This window comes from Quercus suber, unplaced genomic scaffold (assembly GCF_002906115.3).
Source record: "Quercus suber isolate HL8 unplaced genomic scaffold, Cork oak 2.0 scaffold_446, whole genome shotgun sequence".
Taxonomy (NCBI): Eukaryota; Viridiplantae; Streptophyta; class Magnoliopsida; order Fagales; family Fagaceae; genus Quercus; species Quercus suber.
Window position 1 is genome coordinate 18,225 of NW_027069897.1, and position 20,951 is coordinate 39,175.

At 36.0% G+C, this 20,951-nt stretch overlaps 2 protein-coding genes across 2 annotated transcripts; both read left to right on the forward strand.

The window, feature by feature from the left end:
• Positions 1–5,065: 5,065 nt before the first annotated feature.
• On the forward strand, positions 5,066–6,223 carry LOC136062730 (transcription factor bHLH25-like). The gene is made up of 2 exons (XM_065762182.1): positions 5,066–5,468; positions 5,618–6,223. Exons 1-2 carry the CDS (start codon positions 5,433–5,435, stop codon positions 6,221–6,223), a joined length of 642 nt encoding a protein of 213 aa, XP_065618254.1. The 5' UTR covers positions 5,066–5,432.
• Positions 6,224–6,298: 75 nt separating this feature from the next.
• LOC112029780 (transcription factor bHLH18) lies at positions 6,299–8,594 on the forward strand. The gene is made up of 3 exons (XM_024062464.2): positions 6,299–6,889; positions 7,259–7,630; positions 7,899–8,594. Exons 1-3 carry the CDS (start codon positions 6,299–6,301, stop codon positions 7,971–7,973), a joined length of 1,038 nt encoding a protein of 345 aa, XP_023918232.1. The 3' UTR covers positions 7,974–8,594.
• Positions 8,595–20,951: the final 12,357 nt, after the last annotated feature.

Sequence of the window (20,951 nt, forward strand, 5' to 3'; positions counted from 1 at the left end):
GGTGCTGGTGTATATATATATATATATGTGTGTGTGTGTGTGTGTGTGTGTGTTTGCTTCTTCCTTCTAGCCGTTGGAGGTGTTTTAATGGTGGTTTCAATGTGGTATCTGTAACGCCCCTGTGAGGTGTTAATGACAAGATTTTTGTCTCTCCAACGGTACAGAGACTCATTATTGTTATGTAATGCTTCTCCATTAATTGTGAGAAAATGGCCTTATATTCGTCTGATGGGTACTATGATGGACGAAAATTGATGTTACCTTTGTCCACTGTCTTCTCCTATGGACGAGGATACTGCTGGGCCTATCAATTTTAATTATAGTTTCCCTTAATTTTATTCTTTTGGGTGACACTGACGGACAACGAAAAATTGTCCAATGGTTTGATTGGTTAATATTACTAGTTGTTAGGCTGGAGTTTTCTTACATTTAAGTCTTAAACCAAAAAGAAAATCTCACTTAGAGATTTAGTCCATGACAGATAGCAATTGATTTTGATGCCATAACAAAATGAGAGCCCCAACTTATCATTGGTTGAGGAACATGTTGTTTGTCCTTACATGAAACAGATCATAGTAATACAAAACATATCCCTTTCCTGGGAAAGCAGTGCAAAAGAGATTCCACAATCCTCTCAAAAAAAAAAAAAAAAAAATGCAAATAAGGGTCTCTTTGTAAAAATCAATTAGGACCGTACAGCTATTACACTAATTTCTTATTCTTAACAAACTAAATAAAGCAAGCAGTATTATTTAATGGCCGTTACTTATATATGGATTATGGAGAAAATTATAACATGTATGCAATATAGGAACAGCTGTTGTTGTTGTTTTAAATATTTTTTTTGAGGTAATTACAATATATTGCAAATCTCGCAATTCAAATTATTTTTCCCTAAACTTTTTAATACTTTGTGTATAGGAAAGTGCCAATTAAACTCCAAGGTTCTTGGCATGACGGATTGGAGTTGAAGGTAATTAGAGACCATAAACAATCTTAATAGTAATAATAATAATAATAATAATAATAATAATAATAAAGTCTACTAATGAAAGCAAGGTTATATTATCACATGTACTTTTTTCATATATGAATTATTACCACGTGTACTTATTCTCCTGAAAACATATAACAAAAATAAACTAGTTCACCGAATTTGGCAGCTGTAAGATTTGACTGAGTGCCATTATAAAATTTGAAAAAAAAGACAATGATTGGATGCTAATGACTATCTTTAATTAACCTTAACCTTGACCAAAATCTAAAACTTACAGGGTAGTTTTGGAAGAGGAAAGCAATGCAAAGGAAGCTGTATTCTCATCCCACATGTCTTAATTAATTGAATTCTAACACTGTGAATTTAAGTGGAATTAATGGTCCAAGTGGAGGTCAGTGTTTGCATAAGCTCAAAGGTTAAATAGGTTGCCTAGTCCAGATAAAAAGGAGCTTGCGAAGTATTGAATAAATTATCTTCCTTAAAGTACACCATGGCCTAATCTTTTGAAAGAGGAAAGTGATGCAGGAAGCAGCATTCTTACTCCACAGTTTCATACATGCCTTATTATTTGAATTCTAAAACTGAGAATTTAAGTACTAGAATGCTCCAAGTTGAAAGTCGGCATATGCTAGATCTCAAAGGCTGAACAGGGTGCGTGAGGCCTAGCTTCCATGCATACCTTTTGCATAAGTTGCACATCTTTCATTTTTACGGTACAATGCAATTTGAAAACTTGTTTAGACCCTTGGGAGGAATTTTCCCAATAGGAAATTCACTGTAGTAAAAAAAAGTTTAAGATCTAGTGCAAATTTTTTTTTTCCTAGACTCTACAATATTAGTAGATGAATTTACTATATAAACCTCCTACAGCTTTAAAACTTCTTAACTCTTTTATTATATGAATGCTTCACAATTGACACACTTGCAATCATGACCGAAACCTTTGAACGACCCCAAGAATCTCTTGAAGATTTGAACTCCACAGCAACAGTACTAGGATGAAAGCTTTCTGGTTTCAACAAATGTTCAACGCTCTTTTGATCTTGGAGTATGGAATAATAAACCTCTCAGCGATATTCAATGGGAGAGACAGAAAGACTCTAGGAATGTTTAGATCTAGTCTCACTTAGTTTTGTGCCTGTCTTTCTCTTTTCTTTTCGAACTCATAGGTTCAACATATGGAGGCTAGTGTTTCTCTTTAAATCCTTTAGGGATTCTACCTCTACAACCTTATTTAAAATTGTGCTTAATGAGCTTTTATATAGGGTTTTAAAAACCCTACTTATACAACCAACTTAAAATAAAACATTTCAGCTAAAAATAAAATCTGCAAATCTCAATTAGTTGGCTGGTGTCGAGCTTTAATGAAAACTCAATTGGTCAAGATGTAGTTAAGCTTGTAGTAGATGTAGTAGATCCTGCAGTTCTTGAGCAGTCTCTTGTGTCTTTAAATGTAGTTCTTCAAAAACTTATGGACACTAAAAACCTAACACTCAAAGACATTAAAATTTTTTACTTGGATTTACTAACACATACAATGTTACACAAATTTACAGTTTTAACTTTTACGCCATTATTGCATAAACCCATACAAAGCATATTGTAGAAAGCTACTAAAAAACCAACTACTATGAAACTAAAAAAACCTATTACAATTTACAAGTACCATTATTTTTTATTTCTTTCTTGACAACCTCCACAAATAAAAAATGATATTGCTTCTACCACTTGCTATAGGCGATAGGTGTGCACGAGTTCTATCCAAATGACCCAAAGTTTATGGTATAAAATATAAAATAATTTGATCATAGGGACACTTAAAGGAGGTTTTCTGTGTAAGAACTTGATGTATGTGCGTGGGGGGTGAAAAAACTATACATTAGGTTAGGATCAGCTTTAGGCCCACGCGCCCACGCCTAAGTCCCCCCGTTAGTCCATTACAAAAAGGGACCCCATAATATAATAACTAGTTTCACAACAACAACAACCAAAAAAAAAAAAAAAAAAAAAAAAAAAAAAAAACAACAACAACAAACAAACAAACAAACAAACCCTAAATAGGTAGTTTACTCTCTCCTCCATCTCTATAAAGGTCCTAAAATGTTAGATAAAAAGAAACCCAATTTAATTGAAATTCTGAATTGTTTTAAAAAAATGTAAGTGTGCCAAATTATTATTGACAATTAATTTCCACTAATAGTTTGAAACTTTAATTTTTGTAAACTAACTTTTTATACATTAGATTGTCAACATTAACTTAATCTTCCACATAATTACACATCAAAAAATCCTCCAAATGCATGTATTCTTTACACCATTTTACTAATAATACTTATTATAATTGTTTATGTAGAAAGAAGTTTTGCAAAATTATAAAGATAAAAAAAGAAGATAAAATCCTACTTAAATTGATTATGCCACAAAATGATTATATGGATTAGCTATTATTAATTAAAAAAGAGACGTTAGCAAAACCTTAACACAAAAACTTAATTGGCAATTTTGCATTACAAAAAGAAAAAAGAAAAAAGGATAATGGTTTTTAAATAAAAAAATTTAATGAAGAAAGTTAAATAAATATTTTTAAACACAAAAATGTCTTACTTAAATTTATTACTTTAGGCCTCAAATTATATTGAATCAGCTTTGCATTTTTGAGAGAAATTGTTAGATGTTTGAAGAGTTCTGTATACCCATATTAATACTTATTATAATTGTTTATGTAGAAAGAAGTTATACAATTAAAAAAAAAAATCCTACTTAAATTGATTATGTCACAAATAGATTACATGGATTAGCTATTATTAATTAAAAAAGGAGATGTTAGAAAATTTTTAATAGAAATACTTAATAATAATTTTGCATTTTAGAATACAAGGAGAATGGTTTTTAATTAAAAAAAATTATAATATAGAAACTTAAATAAATATGTTTTCATATATTTTTAAACATAAAAATGTGTCATTTATAATAATTACTTTAGGTCTCAAATTATATTAAGTCGGCTTTGTACTTGAGAGAAATTGTCAAATGTATGAAGAGTTCCGAACACTTGCATTATCAAAAACAAAAACCTAAAGAATTTTTGATACATAATAACTTGGATCAAACAGGACAACTTTGAAAATTATTCAATACAAGAACTTACATGGATGTTCAGGTTAATTTTTCTAGGATAGTGCTGAAAAAAGAGCCAAACTCTTTCAGACAAGATCTACTTGCTATTTCGTAAATGATTTTTAATGTGAGTATGATCAAGCTAGCCAAATGAACTGAAAAATGAACAAATTCCAAGATATATAGGATTACGCCTGTTCATCTCATGAACATTCTCACAAACTAGCTTTTGTTTTGTCATGCAGCAGTAGTACTAAATGGTCAAATAACTAGCCTTTTACTAAAGGCTATGATCGTTTCCCAGCATGGCCAGTATGAGTCACTCTCAAGTATTTTCATAAAAATCAACCCTAATTTATAATTAACAATGTCAAAAAGAAAACAGTAACATAAGAAAGCTATTGAAGTGATGAGCCGTGAACTTCGAGGAAAAAAAATGTAACCACGTATTAAAAAGGGCTAAATAGTTTATTTAAAACATTTTTTTTTCTTATTAAATTTTTGCAGATCCTCTATATCTTCACAGATCAAGTTGCCAATTTATTTAGAAATTAAGGGGCTAAATAATTGACTTAAATAAACTAATTTCAACATGAGGCTTCTGGTTGGTAGACTTTATAGTTACTTAGGCAACAAAAAAACACATAAATTTTGGATTAAAAACAATTTCCACAGATCCGCTGTTTCTCCACAGATCAAGTTACAATTTTGTTTAAGTGTCCATGATTCCACGTCGCGTCAACACGCAGACACACACCTAGAATTGGCCTTCGTTTGAATCCTGAATAAGGATTAAGGTATTAGCAAAAAAAAAAAATGATTGAATAATGAGGACAAATTTGCACACGTGGGTAGGAGAAATATCATTGGATCATGTTCAAGAACTTCCAACTACTATAAGAGATGAAGGAACTGGGGAAACCTCTTTTATGAGCCAACTGGAATTTGGAAAATACAAAAAATTAGTTTTTGCTTTCTTATAGGAGAAAGGTAATCAAACTTCAACCTCTCGTTTCCTTGTCATCTCCATAGCTTTTGGGGCACACTATCTTACTCAAGTATGTCATAAATATTAAGGTGCAACAAATTATAGATATGTTGAGACTTCCAATTTCTCTGGAACCCCTCATACACTATATAATTCTCTGAATTTGAAACCTCAATTTCTCCAAGGTTTCCCTATTACACCTGTATTTATTAAGATCCTAGTATCTGAAAACCCATTTTTGTTTTCCATTCAAGGACTTGCTGTGTTCAGATCTAAGAAAATCGCGCCTTGCCTCATCCTTGGAAGATCAACCCTTTTTGAGTCGCATCAATGGAGATTTCATCAGTGAAATGGCTATCAGATTTGGTAAGATTATTATCCTATGATTAATTATGGTATAGCATATATTGTTAAAAAAAAAAAGGTTCCAAATTTAATTTGCAATGGCTTTTCTCAGCTGCGAACATTTCAATTAACATACAATTTTCCTATATATGTGTGTTTGAATTGAATAGGGAATGGATGAATACAACTACATCCACCAATCCCACATGAATACTCTTGATGGTTTTACCACACATGACATGGCCACTGCAATGGTAGAGAACTTTCAACAATCTCTCTCTTCTGAAAGCTATTCTTCTTATCCCACCTTCACAGAAAAGGCCACCACCACCTTAAGTAATACTTCTGCTGAAACATATCAGAGGCCTGCCAAGCAGCCAAAGACTAACAGTTGGGACTCTTGCATCACAGACCATGTTTCACCAAAACCTTCTTCCTCCTCCCACATTCTTTCATTTGAGAATTCAATTTCAATGCTAACGAACCCTCAAGAGTTCTATGGAAGTCATGACTCCTCCTTGAAGCTAAACAACGAGATGGTTTCCCAAGCAAATATACACTTCCCACCTTTGATTTCCAAGGATTCCTTTGAGAACCAAGACTATGCACCAAAAGCCAGCCTGCAAGGGATTAAAAGGACCTACTCATCAATGACCAGAAATCCTTCAAACGCTCAAGATCATATTATTGCGGAGAGAAGGCGTAGAGAAAAGCTCGGTGAACGGTTCATAGCTCTTTCAGCCATTGTTCCTGGCCTAAAAAAGGTACACCTATAAATTTTGCTTGTCAAATTGTTTACTCTTATTAACTCACCGAAAGATATCATTATCCTTTTGGTTAAATATCTAAGAATGGATGAATACAACTACATCCACCAATCCCACATGAATACTCTTGATGGTTTTACCACACATGACATGGCCACTGCAATGGTAGAGAACTTTCAACAATCTCTCTCTTCTGAAAGCTATTCTTCTTATCCCACCTTCACAGAAAAGGCCACCACCACCTTAAGTAATACTTCTGCTGAAACATATCAGAGGCCTGCCAAGCAGCCAAAGACTAACAGTTGGGACTCTTGCATCACAGACCATGTTTCACCAAAACCTTCTTCCTCCTCCCACATTCTTTCATTTGAGAATTCAATTTCAATGCTAACGAACCCTCAAGAGTTCTATGGAAGTCATGACTCCTCCTTGAAGCTAAACAACGAGATGGTTTCCCAAGCAAATATACACTTCCCACCTTTAATTTCCAAGGATTCCTTTGAGAACCAAGACTATGCACCAAAAGCCAGCCTGCAAGGGATTAAAAGGACCTACTCATCAATGACCAGAAATCCTTCAAACGCTCAAGATCATATTATTGCGGAGAGAAGGCGTAGAGAAAAGCTCGGTGAACGGTTCATAGCTCTTTCAGCCATTGTTCCTGGCCTAAAAAAGGTACACCTATAAATTTTGCTTGTCAAATTGTTTACTCTTATTAACTCACCGAAAGATATCATTATCCTTTTGGTTAAATATCTAGCTTCATAGTGACATGATGTGTAAATGAAATAGATTGTATATGAGTGTTGAGTCCAACATTGAGTGTTTATTAGATTGATTTGAACTATAAAAGCCATTATGAGGAGTCCAAGTTTTTTAATTTTTTGGAGGAAAGAGTCCAAAGTATAATTTGATTAGTCGTTTTAGGGTATAACATAGATATGATTAGTGTTTTCCTAGTAACATATGATCTTTGCTGTTTTTTAAAAAAAGTGTATGCACTTTAACTTACACTGCAGTATGTCTCTAACTTTCTGTTTACAGATGGACAAAGCTTCTGTCCTTGCAGAAGCTATCAACTACGTGAAAGAGCTTCAAGAGCGCATAAAATTGTTCGAGGAACAGACCAAGAAAAGAACTGTGGAATCTGTGGTTTTTGTGAAGAAGTCTCAGCTCTCAGCTGATGATGACACCTCTTCGTGTAATGAGAACTCTGATAACTACTCTGATGAAGCACTCCTTGAGATCGAAGCAAGAATTTCAGAAAAGGATGTACTTATCAGAATCCACTGCGAGAAACAAAAAGGAGCTATTGTGAAAATACTAAGCGAAATAGAGAAGCTTCATCTAATTGTTGTCAATAGCAGTGTCTTGCCTTTTGGGAATTCCACTTTTGACATAACCATTATTGCTCAGGTAACTTCATTTTAAATATTTCATCATGTATAAGACAAATAAAAACCTTTATATATGATGCTTTTCATAGTTTTTTTTTTTTTTTTTGTGTGAAAGGAATTTATTTAAGAAAATTATTGTTCCTTTATTTATCAAATAGAAATAGAAAGGTATATATTATTATTCTATGTTCAAAGAAAAATTGCATTTTCTTTATTAAAAACAAGGAAATAATTTTCTCAAAATTGATGCAGAAACATTTTAATCTAATATCACATGTGTTTTACAGAAGGGCAATGAATTCAATATGACAACAAAGGATCTAGTGAAAACTCTACGGGTGGCTTTATTGAAAGAAATGTAAATCCAACATGCTACACCAAGATCATTCAGTTCGTGTATGAAGACCTTATTCTTTCAATCTGCACATCAAGAGAGCTTAATTTAGAAGATCATCCATATTTTTTGTTTCTCAGACCTAAATCTCAAGAGAAGCCACTGCTTGCATCCTTTCCTTTCTTCTCCACTTGTTTTTTGGGACCATTTGCTATTACTAAAGCTTGTTTTCTCATCATGAGGGTTCTGTACTTCTGTTCTGCTGGAGGGGTTTTTCTTGTTCTTGATTTTTGCGCGGTTGACTTGTTGACCACGTTGAATTACCCAACTCACTCGTCTTGAAAGAATTAAACCACATGGCTATTCCGCTATAATTTATTATAACTAGGGTTTTTTGAAAGGTCTGAGCTTCATGTGGCTTATAAAGTTATAATAGTCATAATGAAAGTTTTTTTCTTATCTCTTTGATTTCACGTGGTGCTTTTTGAGAAGGTAAAAAACTTGTGGATTGTGGTCTATGTTCTTGTACAGGCATGGGGAAACAATCAGTCCAGTTTCTCTGAGAAGTAGGATCTGTATTTTTTTTTTTTTTTTTTAAGTGGCCATAATGGGATTGACTCTTGGCTTGTATCTTAATGTCCCAACTGTAAAGTACTGTACTTTCTGTAACCTATATTTTTTAGTTAAATTGTTTTAATTAATGCAAACTCCGAGAGTCCGACTCATGCATATTTGTCTTAAATCTAACCCTCATATATAGTTCATTGTCTTAATTTTACTTGAATTATTCTTTTAAAGGATCATATCTGAATCATTCATCATACAATTGAGAATTATATATGCAATTATGCAACGACCATTGTGGGTATGTTAATTAACTTATATGTTTTCTTTATCTTTGGTTCTAGTCACAGTTTCTTTCATGTCCCAACAATATTCTTCATTTTTATGCACCCGTGTATCTGGCATCATTATTTTTAAACTATTAGCTTTGCTAAGTAGAATGTTTTGGAAAGCTGTAAGAGAGTGAACAGGAAGATTCTTAAATTGTGTGATTACTGAGATTGTTTTACTCAATCTCATTATTCTACCTTTTGTTCCGGTTGTACTTGTATTCTGTTAGGTTTTGAGATCGTGGGTTGGCAAACATGGAGCAAAACTGTTTTATAGTGTACTTTTAGAAAGTCTTAGTATTGCTAAATTTACTGCTCAGAAACTAGAATTCAATGTGCTGCTCGGCACCTACTCAATTCCTCTTCAATTGATCGAGTCGTAAAGATCTCAAATAATTGAACTAAGGCTCAACTGATCAACAGCCAGCCAGCCCATCAATTGATTAGGGTTCTGATTCTACAAGTCATAGTATATAAGCAAACTCTAATGCACATATGACTAAGACTTTGAAGGCGCTCTTTTGTAATCTAAAAGGTTATGTGCCTTTTGCTTTGAAAGATGTGTTAGGAACATATGTCACTATTTTATGTAGTTGGCTAATACTTTGACAAAACGCACTTTACTTGTATTTGGGTAGACCTAAGTTGTGTTTAATACTTGAAGAAACATGTTGTTCAAGTCTAGTATTAAAACCATGAAGATTGGACCAAGAAACAAGTGAAGAAAATGTGTTCATTAAAGCTAGACAGATAGCTCGACACCTGCGGATAGATAGCCCGACAGCTTCTCAACATCTTCTCGACAGCTGGCTATCTATCGAACTCTTAAGGTGTTTCTTATCGCAATCTCGACACCTTCTCGATAGTTGGTGGATCGATCGAGAAATCTTCTATCTTTTCGATAGTTCCTCGATAGCTTCTCGACACCTAGCTATCTATCGAGGTTTAAAGCTCGACACCTCCCGATCGATCGAGGTTACGGGAAATCAGAATTTTCAGATCTGATTTTTGGGTCAGGCTTATGTATTTGTGTAGGGTTTCTTTTCTCACAACCCTAGACCTATATAAGGCTTATTTTAGAGGCTGTCACATAAAAGAATACGAGGTGAACATATGCAAAAGGTGACCAATGCCTTATTCTCTTTGAAAGAAGCTACTGCGTCTTTGCGCCTTAGAGTTTTGTAACCAAGTGCTTCGTAATCTTCATTGTTGATGAAGTGAAGAACTTTGCAGCCAACATTTTTCTTCCTTAAATTGGTGAGTGAGTCACGTATTGGGATTCGTGTAAAGGAGTTAGTCACGTACTGGAATCTGTGCAACATCAAAGGGTGGCGTTCATATATTGAAGAGTTCAGAAGTTCTGAAGCGATAGAAGGTTTCTGCTGTGAATTCATTTACGGGGATTGTATAGTCTAGGGACAAATGTTTTGTACTAGATTTGAAACTTCTCGAACATATGTTATTTGTTTATGTAAATTGGCTAATCTTTTGACAAAATGCACTTTACTTGTAATTGGGTAGTTCTAGGTGTTTTTTATACTTCAAGAAATAAGGTTTCAAGATCAAGTGTTGAAGTCATTAAGTCTGTTCAAGAAAAACAAGCTGAAGTGCAAATTCATTAAAGCTCGACACCTGCTTGATAGCTCCTCGACACCTTGCTATCTGTCGAGATTTATAAAATCAGATTTTCTGATATGATTTCTTGGGATCCATGAATGTGTCTTTGGGCCTTCTTTTCTCCTAACCCTAGACATATAAAATGATTATTTTAAGAGCCGTCAACTTGTACACAAGTTGCACAAGCATTGAGCAAACTCTGTTTAAACAATTTGTGATCAAAGACGAAGTTCTTGACCTAGTTCATCTTTTCTAAAGAAGTTGCTGTGTATTTGCACAAAGAGTTTTGTGACCAAGCATCTTCTTGATCTTCATCGTGTAGGATGAACTGAATAACTTTGCAACCAACCTCTCCTTCAAAGTTGGTGTTGAAGTCGCGTATCGGGATCTGCGCATTAGTTAGTCACATACTTGGGAGCCGTGCATCAAAGGTGGGAACTGTCACTACAGAATAAGTCTAATTGGGTATTGGGGTAAGGGTTCAACTGTAGGTTGGTAAGGTACTTGGGATTCCTTTACTTGTAACCGCTTGTTGTGTTAATAGTGGAGTTTCAGGAGTGGTGATCTGAAAATCACCCGGTGGGGTTTTTGCCGTCAGGTTTTTCCCCATTCGTAAACAAATCATCGTGTCATTTAATTTCCGCTGCATATTTAGTTATTTGGTGATTTGTTTGTGCTACCACGCATTTGTATGATAAATTGATTAATTAATAACTTGGCTAATTAATTAATTAATTTCTGTCATAAGGGGTCAATTTAGTTTGTAGCCTATCAAGTGGTATCAGAGCAGGCATACTCTGATTATGTTTAATTTTTGCTGTGTTGATCCATTGACCCCTGCTTATCATGGATAGAGGACAGTCATTAATCATACCTCCTTTATTTGATGGCACTAACTATGCATACTGGAAAGTACGCATAAGAGCTTTCTTGCAGTCTTTAGATGAGAAGGTGTGGCAAGCTGTAGAGATTGGCTGGACCAAGCCAAAAGAAGCTCCAGCCGATTGGGATGAAGCCAAGATCAAGGCAGCAAATTTCAACAGCAGAGCGTTGAATGCCCTATTTAGCGCAGTAACCAATGAGGAGTTCAAGAAGATATCCTCTACTGAAACTGCAAAGGAAGCATAGACCATTCTCCAGACAACTTTTGAGGGTACAAAGGCTGTCAAGGATTTAAAGTTTCAAAGGCTCACTACAAGCTTTGAAGAAATAAAGATGGAGGAGGATGAGTCGTTTGATGAGTTCTATACCAAGCTCAAGGACATAGTGAACTCAGCTTTCAATCTTGGGGAAACCATCCCTAAACCTAAGATTGTGAGGAAGTTGCTCAGATCTCTACCTGAGAGATTCTATGCCAAAATTATGATGATAGAAGAATCAAAGGATATTGACAAGATTTCTTTGATTGAGCTGGTTGGAAACCTACAGACCTATGAGCTAGAGCTGACCATAATTGGCAAGACGGGTAAAGGCAAGAGCATGCCTTGAAGGCAAAGAGCAGTGATTCAGATGAGTCTTTCGATGATAAGATTTCAAGATGAAGTCCTACATTACAAGGCAGTTCAAGAAATTTATGAAGAATGCCAATAGGAGGAGCTTCGACAAGGACCGCAGACAATCTAGTTTTTTTCAGTCTAAGGGGCAAGATAAAGGGAAAAAAGATGCTAAGGATGACAGTCAGTACACTGTTCCTGCAGGACCAAAGTATTTTGGATGTCATGGATTCGGTCACATGAAGCATGAATGCCCTACATATCTCAAGAGCATTGGAAGAGTAAGGCACTTGCTGCAACCTTGAGTGACACTAAGCCTGAAGATGATTCCGATAATAAGAATGACAGAATCTTAAATGCCTTCATTGCCACAGTCAATCCTTCTGAAGGGATTGTTGAAGAAGTAGAGGAAGAAGAAGAACTGGTAGAGTCTAAATTTAAGAAGATGGATGATTAAGATGATATCCATACAGCCTATGAGAAGTTTTACAAGCTTTCTGAGAATCATGAGAAATTGTATAGACTGGCCACTAAGAAGCTCAGTGATGTGGAACTTGATCGTGAAGAGTTGTCCACAAAGTTTGATGAGGCGAATCAAACTATTAGAGTGCTGAGGTTTGAGAAAAATTTCTTGGCTGAGAAGACCAAGAAGCGTGAAGCGGAGCCGTTTCAAATTAGAGCTCAACTAGAGAGGACTTCAAGTGCAAAGCTTGATGAGATGCTCAGCATTCAGAAATCTGTTTCGAATTGAACAGGTTTAGGGTATGGTCTTTCTTCCTCTCATATTGCTTCTACTAGTACTACTGTTTTTGTTTCTCCTGTTAATAACACTGAAATTGAGAACACTGATAATAAAACTGAATTAGCTAGTGAGAACTTAGACAATGGTAAATTTATCTTAGGAGTACCCCCTAAGCAGGATAAGAAAGATGCTAAAAACTCTAGGGCTAATAAGGCTAACTCTTAAAAGCCTAAACAAAAAAAGCAGCATCTCTGTCATCATTCTGGAGCTGCCGGTCATACTCGACTAAATTACTATAAGTGGCTAGCCACTCAACAGAGTAATGAATGATCGCGTCTGGAAGCCAGAATCAGCTTCAATTCTCTCTCTTGCTCCTCTTGGTGATCTTCTCAAAGCTCTCATGTTCCTTTCGAACTTGAATGGTTTCAATTCTTCCCCCTCACTGTCGGTTCAAGGATTTAATCAAAGGAAAGGCTCTTTCAAGGTGTGGAAGAAAAAGGACTCTAAGTGATTTCATCACTTTCTTCTATTTTCTTGTTTTTTGTTTGTTGCATCACTTGTGTATTTTGCATTTATTTTGAGTCAGTCTAGTTCTATGCTTTGCTTTGTTTAACATGTTTTTGTGTGTTTACTTTCAGATTTGTTTATTTTGTTTTTGATATAAAAATAAAAAAAAATACAAAAAAAAAAAATACAAAAACAGTGTGTGTTTTGTATACTTTGGTACTTGTGTACCTTGGATGACCATTGAAACAAAATTTCTAAATTTTTTATCTTTTGTAGCTTAGATGAGCATCTCTATGCACAACTAAGCAAGTGAGCTTTGTGGCTTTTATTTGTGATGAGTAAGATTAAGTTATCTCTTAAACTTAACACTCGTATCACTCTTTTTGACGGGTAAGACTAGAAAATCCTAAGAGAAATGCATAAATAACCATCTCACCACTGTTACTCGCCAATCATAATATGACACATGTATGCTTCGGTATAGCAAAAGTGCAGTGTCAAATGCTTAACATCTTGGGTATTTTTTTTCTCTATTTTTATGCCCATGCATGATATGCTAAAATAAAAGAAAATATGCAAAGAAAAATAAAAAGCAAAAAGATAAAAAATGCTTTAAATATGGTTGCAAGCGTGTATTCTAGGAGATGTGGGAGTTATAGAATATACCTCGAAGGTGATAGTCCCCATCAAATAGTTATGATTGTGTGTGAGTTAAAGTTATTTTCTCATATCTCAGATCGTCATAACATGTATGCACATATGCAATCTTGCGATGTTTTTCCACACACAACACACAATATTCTTTGCTACTCTTGATACATGTGCAGGTACAATGTGATTTGGCCATTACAAAGGTTTTACATGTGCTAATGTATGCTCACTAAACTGTCTTGACTTATTTTTGAAAAATAAAATTGGTTAGACTTGTTTAGTGTGTGTGTGTGTGTGTGTGTGTGTGTGTGTGTGTGTGTGTGTGTGTGTTTTTGAGGATCCATGTGCTTAAATTTTTGTTGAGAGATGATTTTGAGAGTTTAATATGTTGATTGGATCAATGGTTGAGGTGCATGTTGAATTGCATTCATGTCTGTGTTTTTCACTTCTCAAAAAACTGTTTTTAAAAGCTGGCTCGACACCTCCTCGATTCCTTATTATCTGTCGAGCTTCTCAAGTTTTTTTCTTATCGCAATTTCGACACCTCCTCGACACCTAGTGGATCGATCGAGAAAGTTCCTGCCTCCTCGATACCTTCTCGATACCTGGTGGATCGATCGAGATTCTATCCCTTGAAGGTGATTCTTGTTCCTCGATACCTCTTGACACCTGCAGTTGTCGAAGGCCATTTTCTCGACACCTACCTCGACAGATGTCGCGACACCTCTCGACACCTCATTTGTCGAGAATTACTGATGCTCCTATATAAGCTTCTGTCGTGATCTGGTTCTCATTTTCTCTATCTCTCTCGATCTGTCTGCGGCTGTTCATCTCCCAAACTCCTTTTTCTCTTTAAAAACCTTCAACCCACGTGATTTTCATCATTTCTTGCTTCAAATCACTTGGTATGATCTCTTTTTCCTTCATTCTTCATGCATTTCATGTTTTGAATCTTCGGTTTTGGGGTTTTTGAAAATTTTTGGGGTTTTTCAAAATTGATGAGGTTTTCTTGAAATTTTGGGATGAGTTTTCATTTAAATGTGTTCAAAATCTCATGCATTGCATCACATGTGTATTAGAATGGTATTTTCATGCATTTAGATGTGTGTTCTATGCTTGTGTGCTGGTAGGATTGGATTGGGCTGAACTCATGATGCTTTTTACTTTACATGTCACATGTTCATGCATTCCCCATGCATACGTACTCTTTATTCAATATATTTGATATATTTGAATTGTTTTGGGACTTTTCTGATTGTCTCTTTCTCTCTCTCTTTCTCATTCTGTTTACGTTAGTAGTGTCTATGGCACCTAAGCGTAAATTCACTCCTGCTCAGAACCCTCTTCGTTCTGGAGCTTCCTCTTCTTCTGATTCTGTTCCTCTTAATCTTCGGTTCCGTGATGATAATGCCCACAAGGCATTCTCGGAGAACTTCTCTAGATGAGGTGTTCATTCGGAACGCCAAGTCATTTTGGCGGACTTCGCTGACACTGACCTTCCCTCTATCATTCACAGTAGGGGATGGGAGTCACTGTGTGACATCCCGGTCACTTATCCTCTCGTGCTTATTCAGGAGTTTTACTCCAACATGCATAGGATTGATCGTTCAGTACCTCTATTTTTTACTCGCGTTCGAGGTACGCACATCTTTATCACACCGCAGCTAGTTGCGGATGTGCTTCGGGTTCCTAGGATAAAGTTTCCTGACTATCCTTCTTGTGAGCATTTGAGGACTGTGTCCAAAGATGAGCTCATTTCTACTTTTTGTGAGCGCCCTGCTGATTGGGGTGAACATCAGTATACATAATGTAGACCTTTTGCTAAAAGTCCTAGATTCTTAAATATGGTGATGACTTTTGTACTCTATCCACTCTCTCACTACAACTCCATCACAGAGCCTCGTGCTCGATTTTTTTTATCTCTTCTTGAGCATCTTACTATAGATTTTCCTTCTCATTTCATTCTTTCTATCATAGATGTTCATTTAGATTCAGAGTCCTGTGATAAGCTCATCTTTCCTTCCGCTATCATAAGGATCTTATGCCATTTTTTTGTCCCTTTTCCTGTGTCCGACCACTTCACACACATTTGTGTTATAGATGCTGCTACCGTAAAACGTATTATAGCGCAGTTTAGGTCGCGATAGCCAGATTCCACTCCTTTCTCCCGTTTCGCTCCATCTCGTACTATTCCATCTACATCTGCTCATTCTTTCTCTATGGGCGATGTATCTCTTGGAGACATCATGGTGCAGCTGCAGCGCATGGATGCTCGCCTAGATATGCTCTCTACTGGGTTGTATCAGGTGAATATTCGTGTTGGTTGTATTGCACGACGGCAGGCGACCATGGGTGGGTTTGCTTCTGAGGCTACTCCTTCACCACCTCCTCCAGCGGCTTCTGACTCTGAGGATGATGACGATGACGATGATGATGATGATGATTCGGATGATGATGGAGATGCTAGCTCTACTGATGGGATGTCTACTTGACACACTACCCTTTGTTACTCTTGACAAAAAGGGAAAGTAGTTTTGGATATGAGAGTAGTCATCTTAGGGGGAGAGTTAGTATAGGACAATTTTGTTAGGGGGAGTGTTGATACTTGAGGTATGTAGTGAGGATTTGATGTATCTTTTTCTTTCCTATTTTTTTTAGATACATTGTTCTTGTATATGAGGTCTTGTGACTAGTTTTTACATACATTGTACTTATTTTCTCTATATGTGAATGTATGTTTCTTTCACCTATCTCTTCATGTGTTGTTTTTTCTCTATCTTTATACACATGTTTCTTATACCTGTATGCAATCTATTATTTCTGTTTCACACAAGATGCCTTGATGAGTTTTGTTTAAAGTGTTTCAAAAATACAAGTTGTCAAAGTCTATTTACCATAAACTCTTTTCTTGCAAAATTTTTCAAGGGTTTGTGATAGGATAGATTTTATTATATTCAACAAGTGAGTATGAGTTGAGTGATTTATGACTTCTATCATATGTTCATTTGTTTATTGTGGCTTTGTCACAGATTGCCAAAGGGGGAGATTGTTAAGAACACATGTCATTTGTTTATGTAAATTGACTAATCTTTTGACAAAACGCACTCTACTTGTAATTGGGTAGTTTTTAGGTATTTTTAATACTTCAAGAAACAAGGTCTCAAGATCAAGTGTTGAAGTCATCAAGTTTGTCCAAGAAAAACAAGCTAAAGTGCAAATTCATTAAAGCTCGACACTTGCTCGATAGCTCCTTAATCTTTGCTATCTGTCGAGATTTATAAAATCAGATTTTCTGATCTGATTTCTTGGGATCCGTAAATGTGTCTTTGGGCCTTCTTTTCTCCTAACCCTAGACATATAAAAGGATTATTTTAAGAGCCGTACACAAGTTGCATAAGCATTGAGTAAACTCTGTTCAAGCAATTTGTGATCAAAGATGAAGTTCTTGACCTAGTTCATCTTTTCTGAAGAAGTTACTGTGTATTTGCACCAAAGGGTTTTGTGACCAAGCATCTTCTTGATCTTCATCGTGTAGGATGAACTGAAAAACTTTGCAACCAACCTCTCCTTCAAAGTGGGTGTTGAAGTCGCGTACTGGGATCCGCGCGTTGGTTAGTCACGTACTTGGAAGCCGTGCATCAAAGGTGGGAACTGTCACTACAGAACAAGTTCAATTGAGTATTGGGGTAAGGGTTCAACTGTAGGTTGGTAAGATACTTATGATTCCTTTACTTGTAACCGCTTGTTATGATAATAGTGGAGTTTCGAGAGTGGTGACCTGAAAATCACCCGGTGGGGTTTTTACCGTCAAGTTTTTCCCCATTCGTAAACAAATCACTGTGTCATTTAATTTCCGCTGCATATTTAGTTATTTGGTGATTTGTTTGTGCTACCACGCGTTTTCATGATAAATTGATTAATTAATAACTTGGCTAATTAATTAATTAATTTCTATTACAAGGGGTCAATTCAGTTTGTGGCCTATCAAGATGCTACCAAAAATCTATCTACATACAATCTAAACCTATAGATTAAAAGTTGCTACATAATAGTTAGTCAAAATGCTGGATGAACAGTTTTTTAGACCCCTTAACACAACCGGAATAACCTAATTAATTAGTCAAGTGATTAACTTAGTCAAATTATGCAAATCTGGGTTATCACAAACACATAAACATATCAAATATAAAATAGTGGAAAAGTAAATAACACAATAATATGATAACATAGGAAACCATACGGTAAAAATCTGGTGAGGATTTAACCTAACTATCCTCAAGGTAAACTTGAATCCACTATCTTGAAAGAATCAAAATTCATACAGTAAGACTTACAAGCCCCCATGCTCGACTTCTTATTACTACCCACTAGTAGAACTTACTGACACGACCACGTGCAAACTCCGAGACCATGGATTATTTCTTTCTTGGATTCACCACCAGATACAAGCACTCACGCTTGTTATTCTTTAAATTTCAATGGCAGCAACTGAATTGACCATCAAGGTGTAGATAACATCTCTTTCTTGAAAACCCTAAGTTTTATGTAAAGGAAAGCTCCTTTAGATCTCACAAGAGGTTTACACAAAATAGCAATATGGGCAACCACGACTTTAGAGAGGTTTGGGTAAAAAAAACCCTAAAACCAAAAGAGGCACAAAAGGCACTCTAATCTCTCTCTCTTCAGTCTCAAAAACATGGATTAGGGTTTCCTTTATATAGTGAGAGAAAAAGATCTGAAACCCTAATCCTTAATGGGCTTAAGCTGCTGTTTGGGCCGACTTAAAATTCTGCAGATACGATTTTCGATTGATCGAGCATGTTCTTCGATCAATCGAACCAGGCAGAATATGAAGTCTTCTTCCTACAGCTTGTATATTCTTGAATCTTGACTTGAATCACCTTGAGTATTGTCTAATAAAACCTATAGACTCTAAGATCTATATCTAGACAAGTTTGTGTTTACGATTTGCCAATTGTTATAAACATTTAGAACCTAACAAACTTCTCATTTGGCAATTCGTGACAAAACTTTCATACAAAATGAAATGCTCAAATATAAGAACAACCTAATATAATAAAATGCCCATTACAACAAATTCAACCTAACAACTATCCATTAGTTGTAAGTGTAGATAGCAGCTGTAGATAGCAGCTCAATTGAATCAACCTGTATATTTCCTGAAATACTAAACAAAACGCATAAACGCATGTGTGACAGAAACACAATAAATCAACAAATATGCAAACTAACTCTCCCCCTAAGTTAGATACATCAAAAACAATGTTAACTCCCCTTAAAACTGAACATTCTTGTATTTTATATTCTCCCCCTAAACAAAACAAATAGGTCATCTATATCTCCCCCTTTTTGCCACGTATTAATAAAGACTATCTAATCAGAAGGTAGACAGAAAACAAACGTAATAGAGTAAGAGAAAATAAAGACAACTCCCCCTATGAAGAGCAACAACTCCCCCTAAGAACCACAAAGGTTAAAAAAATTTCTCCCCCTATAAAAATAGGAAAAACAAAACAAGTTTTGGGAAAAATAATTTTGGGGAAAAATAAAGGGGGTGGGGATAAATAAAAAGACACAAACCAAGTTAAAAAAAAAAACTAAGTTGAGGATACACATGAAGAAAAAATATTCTCTCTTTCAATAAAATGCAAACATGGCACTATGTGACCCATAAATAGTTGCATGAGTAGAGAAAATATTAGCACATTGATTATCCATCATATCTCTTAAAAAAAAATTTCTGCAGTTCACACATAAAAATAGCATATACCAACAAGTACATAACTCAAAAATTAATCAATCAATTTTTAAATTAAGTTGAGTACCTAATTTAGCAAAGTGTATGCATGTGTGAAAACAATGAGAGATATGACTACAAAACTGTTGTTGAGGCTCATTTTTTTTATGAAGCCCAGTAGGCCCAAGGCCCAGAGTTGCGGGCGAACTGAAAGAAGCACCAAAAAGAAAAAGAAGGCATATGGATGGTTTAAGGGTCCATGAGATGGGTCCAGAAGAAGCAAATGGGCTTGAATAGGCTCGGAAAGAGAAAAGAAACAAATCCATGGAAAGGATGAGGGAAAAGAAAGAAAGGGCCACAGTAGGCTCACTGCAATAAGAAAAAAAAGAGAGCAACAGGCAAATGGAGAACCCATGAGCCCAAAGGATAAAGTTTATAGAGAAAATTGGGTCAAGGAAGCCTAAAGTGACTTAGCAAAAAAAATCCATGTGTGAAACAAAACCAAAATGGGCCAAGGATGCCCACAAGAAAAGAGGGACATTGGAGCCTACAAGAAATAAGAAGAGGAACCCAGTAAGCATACTGGGAGGAAAAGCACACGGTAGGCCTAAAGGGGCTCAGTAGGATTAAAAATGAGCAGTAGGAATAGTAACTTGGCATGGCAGGAGGCGCAAAGCCATAAAGCGAAACGCCCAAACTAAAGGGAAGCCCACTACAGAGCTCAACCCTCTAAAGAAAGGGACAACACATGGGCGTTGGCCTGTCGGAAAAACAATCCACACCAGAAAATGCCAAAAAAGTGCACGGCAGGATATGCGCACCTATTTTCAGACCTCGGCAGACGAATGAAACATCAATAAAGTAACGCATGTGAACGACCCAGGCATCACCAGCCTATACCTAGCCACTATGGGAAAAGGTGACGTCATGGGTGAAGGCACGGCCTGGCGGTGGGGAGAGGAGCGGGAACGCGTTTTGCGTTTCTTGCCCAGACTCTTTCGGTGGGCACAATCCTACTAGGATGACATGCCACCCAAAAGAGGTAAGGGTGGGTAAAAACCGCTGGGTACATGCCATGAGAGACCGAGAGAAAGAGAGGACACACTGGACGAAGTAGAAAAGGAACCTTCGTTGTCTGAAAGCCACAGGTCAATGGTGGATCTGAACCACTTTGACTCAGTAAGTGGATGGCAAAAGGTTACGATAGTAGAACAGGGCCATAGGAAGGCTAGAACAGTAAAATAGGCAATGGCAGGCCCTATATAAGGAACCCGTGGCTGTGTGCAAAAAGGGGAGGCGAAAAAGAGAAGTCATAGAGAAAACAAAGAGAAAAGAATTGGAAGAA